Source organism: Melozone crissalis, unplaced genomic scaffold (genome assembly GCF_028551555.1).
Source record: "Melozone crissalis strain CALT ecotype California unplaced genomic scaffold, PUWL_Pcris_2 ptg000090l_1, whole genome shotgun sequence".
Lineage (NCBI taxonomy): Eukaryota > Metazoa > Chordata > Aves > Passeriformes > Passerellidae > Melozone > Melozone crissalis.
In genome coordinates, this window is record NW_026535867.1 from 289169 (window position 1) to 298507 (window position 9339).

A 9339-nucleotide genomic window follows, 5' to 3' on the forward strand; every position below is an offset into this window, starting at 1 on the left:
CCTTCTAAGGTAGCTGAGCTATCTTAGGTGTGAAATATATCTTTAAGAGGTTATGAGACCTGTCTCAAAGACACACCTATTTCACACAGTGGCCAGCACACTGCTGTGGCTGAGTCCTGATTATCTGAATTCCTTGTGGCTTGACACATGAGCCCATGGGCAGCCTTAATTACCATTTCTGCCATCCTCCTCCTGCTTGCCTACTCCTTTCACCGTCCTGGTGGGAGTTTCTCTGCAGCAGCCTGGCAGGACAGCCCAAGGACGTCTGTGCTGTGATTCCCTGGTGGTTTCCACGCTGCGTTTGGTCCCTGAGGGCTGGGCTGTCCCTGGAACACAGAAACACACCCCACACTGTTAATCCAGCAACACCAGAGGGATGGAACAGCCTGTGGTGAGTGGCTGAACCTTCTCCTTATCCAGAGGCACCACAGCATCTCTGAAATTGGAGGTCAGCAATTCCTGTAGCAACCAGGCCCCACAGCTAAAGCAGACAGAGAAATCTGGCCCAGCCCCACACCAGATGCTCTGCCACCTTTTCTTCTCCAGAGACAGCACTCCCAGCCTCAGAGAGCAGCAGGAAACCATGAGGGTGCAGGGCAGTCACCCCAAAATGCCAAATCCTGCAGCCAACAAAAGCTCTCCCAGCAAACTTTGCCTCCCAGTGCTCATCCCCACCACTGCTGCTCATGGAGAGGGATTAAAGGGGAAAAAATGGTCCATTTCCTTGCAAGCCAGGTTTTATGCTGGCCTTGAGTATATCTCCCAGAGCAAATCTGTGTTTTCCTATCTAATTAGCTGGGAAGGAGCAAAAGTCACCTGTGGGTAAAGAAGAGATAATCCACAGTGTATCAGAGGTGGTCAGCAGGCTTTCACAACTGAGCTCACCAGCTACCACCCAAAATGCAGGCTGTTAGAATTCTAGATATTGAGAATTTTAGGTTTTTTGTGTTGAAAGACACAGGCTGTCAAGAGAACACTACATTTAACCTGAAGCTGTGGAGAAAACTTCCAAAATTGAATAATAGCATTAAGATTATGAGTGTATAGTTTGAATAAAAGTGTGTAATATCACGTAGTAGAAAACTTGGAGTTTAAAGTTTTAGAATATACAGTTTATAGAATATTGTTGTACAATATAGTTTTATAATATATATAAAACTGTAGAAGATGGTTTTTTAGAGATAGAAGTTTTAGAGCAGTAGCTAATGCTTCTTCTTCACCTTCTTCATAAGTTTTAGTATTTTGTAATTAGACAAAAAACTTTGCATTGCAAGACATAAGTAAATAGTTATTAGATTAAAAGTAAAAATAATTTAAGTGTCATTACTTAATTAGATATTTTTTCCTTAAAAGACCTTGTAGAGATAGAGAACCATTTTGTATCTATATATATATATAAATACTATAGAACTCACAGATTATAAGACTATAATATAAATAAAAATAATAAACATCTAAGTCCAAACATAAAATTCCATCTCAAGCACTTCCAATCCCAACCTTAATCCCCCCCAAAAAAGAAAAGATACAAAATCAACAGCTGACAAAATAGATTTTAGGAGTGTATTTTTTTCCTCTCTTTTCCTGGTGATGCCCATCTCTACCATAATCATGGTGGGGTGGAAAGGGACAAGGCAGGAGGGTGAAATTATTGGGGCTGCAGGGCCTCCCTACACAAGCCCCCTTTCCCCTCCAGCCCTGGATCAGGAGGGCTTCAGGGAAGGAAGAGCATTCCTGGCTCCCACCTTCTAAAATGAGGTTGCATCCTCCTCACTGTGTTCGGTTTCCCAGACATCTGATACAAAAATAAGTCAAGAATGGGGTTTTCATTTGTTCTCTCACCCCAAGTGAATGCAGACAGGTTTTCTAGACACCCAGGGAACAAAGAAGCCAGGGCTGGCCTTTGATTTGTCAACATCTACACCCCTCTCTGCTGGAGAATGCCTCAAGTGTCTCCTCAAGGGCTGGGCAATTCCTGGTGCTGCAGGAATGGCATGAATGTCCTCCTTCCAATACAAAACACTCTCAAATCACTGCATTTCTGTGCTCAGAGCCTGGATCCATATTTACATTAATATCAGTCAAAAACCCCACAGTGGCTCTGAAGGTAACTTTGAAAACTGTCTGAAGTGTAGAACCCCTGAAACGAGACAGCAGATGGCCTGAAATGGCACCAAAGGATGGAAGAATCCAGGAATTTTGGAGGCCTTGACACAGCACTGGTTGAGTTGGTCCCTTGCTGCCATCCTCAGTGACATCCATCAGCACAGGCTGGGTGGGGTGTGAGGAGAAAGGACAGCCATGGACTGCAGCCAGGGATGACTAAGAGGAGCAACATCCAGTGCAGACATCTTCCCATACCGCCTCCGGTGCAGTTTTAGACCACAAAGCGAAGATAGATACATCCTCTCTGGATTACTAAAACTCTTACCTGTGTCCCAAAACTCGTCCCAATCCCTGGCTGAGGGCTCAGGTGTGATCTGGTTAGCCACCAAATGCATCTGAGCCACTGCTGTGTCCTGCCACAGCCCCGTTACTCGCTGCTGAATGGAGAGTCTTGAGAGGGCACAAGGCTGGGCAAAGGATAAATGGAAATCTCCACTGGAGCTGGGAAGCAGGCCAAGAGACCAGGAATGATAACACCCAGCTGCTGCCACTTAATGAAAATATATGACAAGGAGCACAGGCTAACGTTTACAGAGCACTCTGCAGATAGGAGATTGCAGTTATCAGGTTATCAGACTCTGATAACTTCAAGGGGGAGAAAATCAAGATGCTCATTAAGTAAAGTGAGGGAAAGCTTAGATGAACTCAGCAGGGCAGAAAGCAACGCAAGCTCGCTCCATTAGAACCAAAATGCCTTTTTCTTGCCTTATTCTGAGGAAATAGCATTGCTGCCATTGAGCAAGACAAATGCAGTATCAGTTGAGCAGAATGATGGAGTGAGCCAGGCTGGCAGGGACCTCAGAGGTCGCAGTCTAGCCTCCTGCTTAAGGCTGGGAGACTCTAAATTCAGCCCAGGCTGCTCAGGGCTTTGCCTTCTTAGACCTTGAGAACCTCCAAGGATGGAGTTGTACAATCTCTCCAGAAAACCCTCTCCACCACCCCACTGACCTCTTAGTGTGAATCCAAACCCTCCCTGCTTGCCTGATTCATTCAGGACTTACTGAAGGCGCAGCCGCCCCCCAGGTGAGAATCAGCACAGTCAGCAGGGGAGGGAAATTATCTGGAGGCCAGATTCCACCTCTCCCCATGGCACTGAGGGTCCCCATTTCCCAGGGAGGGGACAGATGAGGCACTACTCACCCCTGCAGCCCGTCAGGCAAGTGTCAGGGCCGAGCCTGAGCCGCAGTTAATATGTGCTGGTGCTGGGGACACCTGCGAGCCGCGGGAGGGACGCGATTGGGTCCTGCCCCACACCTCGCTGTGCCCAGCACCTGATTGCTCTGCAAGGGGAGGTGACTGGGGCATAAAAGAGCAGATAAGCCATTTATTGTTTGTTTTAATATGTACTTATCTCCAGGAGTGCTCTGAACCCTTCCCCCAGCAGTTTGGTTGTAGAAATTTCGTTGCTGTTTTGGTTTCGTGTCTTGCGCTGGAATTTAAGCCCAGCTCATCTGTGTCAGCGTGGGCCTTGCTGAATCAGGCAGAATGGTGACAGAAATGATATATTGTGCTAGGTGCTGTCTGGTGGGGCCTCTCTATGTCCCCTGGGGTACCAGGGTCAGCCTCTGCACCACCTCCAGCCCTAAACCTCTGTCTCCTGCTTCTCATGCAACTGCTTTGCTATTAAACCAGCTGAGAGCACTGAACAGCTTCTGCTCCATGGTGATTCCCAAACATCAGCTCCTGGGGATCAGGAAATTGCATGGATGCAGATTTTGCTGGAAGAGGAAGAGCCCCTGAGGATTTCAGTCCCTCTTTTCCCCACTCCTCCCCAGAGGCAGGGTAGCACACAGAGCTGCCTGGTCCGTGCTGGGGCTGTGCTCCTCCAGAACACAGTGGTGAAGGAAACTTCCTCACTGCTGACATGATCAGGCAAGAATGAGGCTTGTCAGAGTGCTTATTTTGGAATTAAACTTTTGAAGACAAGACTGGTGTAGGTATTAGCACAGGGATGACCTTACCTTTGGTCTTCTTGCAATAAATGGACTCTCTGGAAAACATTGCCAGAGATAATCCATCACAGAAAACTCTTGTGGGCTATCTGATGTGACAGAGAACATGCAGCTCTCCTGTGAAGAGTCTGCAAATAACCCCAACCCCAGCAAGAATTATGTTTTCTGGGCATTGTAGTTACAGAATAACCCAGCCACCCCTTCCTGGTTGTCTCCTGCAGCAGTGTGTGCTCAAAAATAAGATTATTCCCTTCAGTGACCAAACTGCAAAAAATGGGGTTTTTTTCAACCTGAAAGGCAACAAGATTTAGATGGGTATTGAGGGGATAGAAGACACTTTTGAAATAAAATGCTTCCTTTAGAGAAATAACATTTTTAAATTGAATATTTGCTTAAAAAAAAAAGTCTGACTGGCAAGTTTGGAGACTTAAAAAGAAAAAAAAAGTCCCCTTTTTGGGGGGCAACATTAAAACTGTTCACTGCATCTCACCAGAATGCTCAGGCTTAGTTGTTGGCTGGATTTAAACCACAATATTTTCCCACCACCACCATCCCCAGAGCTGCTTTGCACTTGGGCTAGTCAGCTTCACGAGCCCTGTGGTCACACACACAAAAATTGGGGTTTTTTTGAGGTCAGCAGATATTTTGGTGTGGGTTTTCCTGCTTTGCCTGTGCCTGGGTTAAGAGCAGAGGAGGAGCTGGGCTGGGGTCTACACAGGGATATTTGCCATACTCCCACCCACACAGGAACACCAGGTATTTCACAGCCTGTACACATCAGAAAATCCAATTTTACCTTGTAATTTGCAGTGCTGGTGTCACTAAGTTCAAAAATCACACAAGGCAGCACAGGGCACAGGGGCTGATTCCCCAGCAGGCTTGCACTGCCCCATCCTCCACCTGAAAAGCTTCTTTGCAGCATTTAACCTGCAGGATTGCACTGGTTAACATCTGCATCCCCAGGCTGGGAGCAACAACTGCAGAGAGTAATCAGCCAGCCAAAAAAAATGGGAAGAACACTGGGATGGCTCTGGGATTTCATAAGAGGCTGTGACTCAAAACTCCATGCCCAGGGAGAGGGACCCTGCTGTAAAACCATCCAAAAGGCTCCTTGCAGAGGGAGTTTTAAAGTTCTCACCTCATCTTTACTGTGAGATGGGCAGGCTCTGGCAGAGCACAGAGCAGCTCTGGCTGCCCCTGGATCCCTGTAAGTGCCCAAGGCCAGGCTGGACAGGGTTTGGACCAACCTGGGACAGTGGAAGGTGTCCCTGCCATGGCAGGGATGGAATGGGATGAGCTTTAAGGTCCCTTCCAACCAAAACCCTCCCCCTGTGGAGATGCTGCACCGAGGTTTTACTTTTGGACACTTGAGAGGAAAGGCCTGTAGTGACCACAGTCACCCCCCACCAGTGATTTTTTTTCCTAGAAGAGGAAAAAACCTAGTTTTAAAACAAACCTAGTTTTGTTCCTGATTCTGCTGGATCAAGTGGGAAGAAATCCACATTTTCCCTCCCATGCAATTTAATATTAAAATTTAATATCCAAAATGGCTTTATCAAAGCAGTTGAAACGTCACACCAGGGCTTGAGAAGATGACAGGAGAAGGATTAGCAATGTTTTAGGAGGGCCTAGCAAGTAATTCAGGGCAGAACAGGCTTTCCTTGGATATTTTTGGCCAGCAGAGAAAAAACATCTTGCTGTGAGGGCATGAGGTTGAAACTGCTTCTGGTTGAGCTGAATTGGCCTGTGAGTTGGAGAACTGGGGATGGTACCTGATATCTGAATAATGTGGGTAAACTGGGGAAAAGGGAGGATGTCACTTGCTGTTAAAAATATTTTTTTACCTGTTCAACACACTTGGTGTAGAGTCTTACTGCAGTGCAAAATGATGGCAGCTGAAACAGAATCCCAGCTGTCCCAGGCCAAGGCAGGAACAGGTTAGAAAAGTTACATTTTTGTCACTGCCTTGGAGCAGCCAGTCACACCCTCCTGTTTTAGGAGAAGTCACCATTTGTTTGCACTGATGCCTTAGGATTTTAGCTTTTATATTCTTCATACATTTGTAATTCTGCAATTATTCAGTGTATAGCTCTAAACTCCATACACAGTGTTAGCTATTGTCTTCACATTTTGGTTAGACAACACAATTCCTCTCCAGGCCTGGGAATCATGGACTCCTCACTGTCTCAGGCCCCAAAAAGTGTAAACAAAAGTGAGTTTGGGGGGTGTAAACTTGGAGTAAATGACTTCATTACCTGAAACTGTAATTGGAAGATTAACCTCCAATATGCAAATGGACCAAACTTATGAAAGTGTGAAAACTTCTTGGAGAGACCCCACATCCATTTTGGGTGTAGCCCCTGGGGGGCTTTGTCTGCCCTAAATGTACCTAAAGGCCCTTCAATAAATCTGCTTTTTATTCCCTGAATTTTGTCTGGCCTCTGTTTTTAGGTATTCCTAAAAAAACATCACTACAACCCCTGGAGTGCTCCATAAATCTGAGGAGCTTCCTGTGATGCTGCATCTGCTGCTGGAGGCTCCAGAGACACCCAAAGGGGAGATGTCACAGACATCTTTTATGAAAAATCCTTTCCTTAGGATTTTTTCTTCTTGAGAAGCTGATGCCTCAAGAACAGAATGTTAATATTGATTATCTGCTGCTGTGGAATGCAACAGGTGCATCTGTGATTGGTTTCATGCAGTTGTTTCTAATTAATGGCCAATCATGGTGAATGGGCTTGGACAGAGAGTCCAAGACACAAGCCTTTGTTATCATTCTTTCTTTTTCTATTCTTAGCTAGCCTTCTGATGAAATCCTTTCTTCTATTCTTTTAGTATAGTTTTAATGTAATATATATCATAAAATAATAAATCAGCCTTCTGAAACATGGAGTCAGATCCTCGTCTCTGTAAACATGGTCACAGGGAGCAGAGCTGCTGGCAATTCTTGGAAGGAGCACAAGGCACCAGCAGCTCCCAGCACACCCTGTGTCCCCCCCTGCACTGCCAGACCTGCTCTGGGGCTGATCAGCTCATTCCTGTGTCCTGCTGCACCCAGCAGGGTCTCACTGTGAATCCCCTGAAGCTCTGCAGCTTCCCCAGGGACATGCAGGTTCTGGATGAAAGTTCATGATAAACTTCAAAATCCCCATCAGCCTAAAAATAGACTTCTACTCCCTTACCTTCTTCCCCATTGCACTATTTGTATCATGATCTATCCTACAATTTGCAACATGATATAAAGCCTCAGACCCCTACATTATTACATGGAGTGCAGGCCCAGCTGGTGCCCTCAGAGCCCTGGCCCTGTTTTTTGGGCACACAAACCCAGCTGGCTGCCCCTGCACCAGGCAGGGACCTCCCCAAGCAGCTGTGAAAGAAGCCATGACACATTTTTAGCTCCTGAGAGGGCAGTGAAAGCTGCAGCGTGAGCAGCACCTGGCTGTTCCTCCAAGCAGAGGTGGATTTTTCCACGGGCCAGGGTGGTGCAGGTGAGCTGGCTGCTCTCAGTGCCCTGGAGCCCGGTCCTGTGGGCTCTGCCCTCAACCCCCCATCCTCCAGCACGTGACAAAAGCCAGCAGCCCTTCCATCAGCAACACCAGCCTGGCTTGGTGCTTGTGCTTTTTTTTTAAATTTATTTTTTTCTCCTCCCCCAAAGGGAATTTATTGCTTCCATAAGGCGCCTTCCTGGACTGAAGTCCTCCCTTTATCTGCAGAGCCAGCACAGCTGATTGTACCCAGTAATTTTCCTGCTGGTGACCCAGGAGGAGGGGCTGGGGGACAGCTGGGTCCCAGGGCTGTCACCAGGCTGTGACTCACCTGTCAGCAGCTCTTGTTGCAAAAACGGGGTTTGGGCAGTGCCCTGCTCCCTGCTCCGGCCTGGGGGCTGCTGAGGGGCCCTGAGCCCTCAGGGCTGCAAGCAGAGCCTGCTGTGGCTCCCCAGGGATTTCTGAATCTGCTGCGAGGTGGAACTTGATCCCTCACACTTCCTGCAGCTCTCTGTGTGCCTGGGCAGCCTTTGGCCTTTTGCTGAAATGGGCTCCCCACACACAGGAGGGATGCTGGCCTGCTGCCCCAGGCTGGGACTGCAGGATCCCCTTTCCCCCTCTGAGAGAGTCTGTCTGAAATATCTCTCATCTGCCTCACTGTCACAGACATCTTTTATGAAAAATCTTTAAGATTTTTCCTCTTGAGAAGCTGAGAATCTTCACGAACAAAATAGTTATCTGCTGCTGTGGAATGCAACAGGTAGATCTTTGATAGCTTATGTTGGTTGTTTCTAATTAATGGCTAATCACAGTGAGCTGGCTCGGACAGAGTGTCCAAGCCACAAGCCTTTGTTATTCATTCTTTCTTTTTTCTATTCTTAGCTAGCCTTCTGATGAAATCCTTTCTTCTATTCTTTTAGTATAGTTTTAATATAATATATATCATAAAATAATAAATCAGCCTTCTGAAACATGAAGTCAGATCCTCGTCTCTTCCCTCATCCTAAGACCCTTGTGAACATGGTCATGCCTCACGATCCTCATTGGGGGACCACTGAAGAAAAGACCCTCCCTTCTAAAATCTCTGGCTCTGAAGGAGAAAGTTACACATGCTAACAAGGCCCTGAGGCCTGAGGGCATTGCTAAGCTATTGTTTTCACCGGTGTATTTACTATATGTTACACTGAGCTCAACAAGAAGAAAGAAGGACATTCTGACCTTTTGCAACAATAGCTCTGGAATTTTTCCCCACCTCTAGGCCTGGCTGGACTTCTGAATTTTTGGGTGGTCCCCCCACAGAAGACTCCTCTCACTCATTTGCAACCACCGTGACAGACAGACTGAGATGTAAGAAGCCTCTCCATCAAGGACGGAGACATGGAACCCCCATGTGAAAAGGCCTCTCTCCTCCTTCCAAGGAGTGGGACTGAAACCCTCAGCCCGGGGGAGGTTTGTGGGGAGGCAAGCTGACCAAAGCGAGATGTTTGCCTGCAGGTGTGACCACTGGACCATGAAAACAACGGCTCTCACTGCTGAGAACATGGGCTACCTGTTACATCTATTCTTTATTGTATCTGTTTCCCCCTCCTCACAATTTCCAATACAGTCATGATAATAAAAACCTCTGGAGTTAGCTAGAGATTTCGAGATCTCCCTGGACGTGACCTGGTGAGCTCCATTGGCTGGACATCTGTCACAGACATCTTTTATGAAAAATCTTTTCTTTAGGATTT

At 46.9% G+C, this 9339-nt stretch overlaps 1 protein-coding gene across 1 annotated transcript in view; it reads right to left on the reverse strand.

Annotated features, from left to right (window-relative positions):
- Window positions 1-5261, reverse strand: part of LOC128947115 (cystathionine beta-synthase-like) — a 29161-nt gene extending 23900 nt beyond the window's left edge. The window contains 4 exon segments of the mRNA XM_054291245.1: window positions 174-200; window positions 202-299; window positions 302-351; window positions 5257-5261. Of these exon segments, the coding sequence (XP_054147220.1) occupies window positions 174-200; window positions 202-299; window positions 302-351; window positions 5257-5261 (180 nt within the window).
- Between the last annotated feature and the right edge of the window lie 4078 nt (window positions 5262-9339).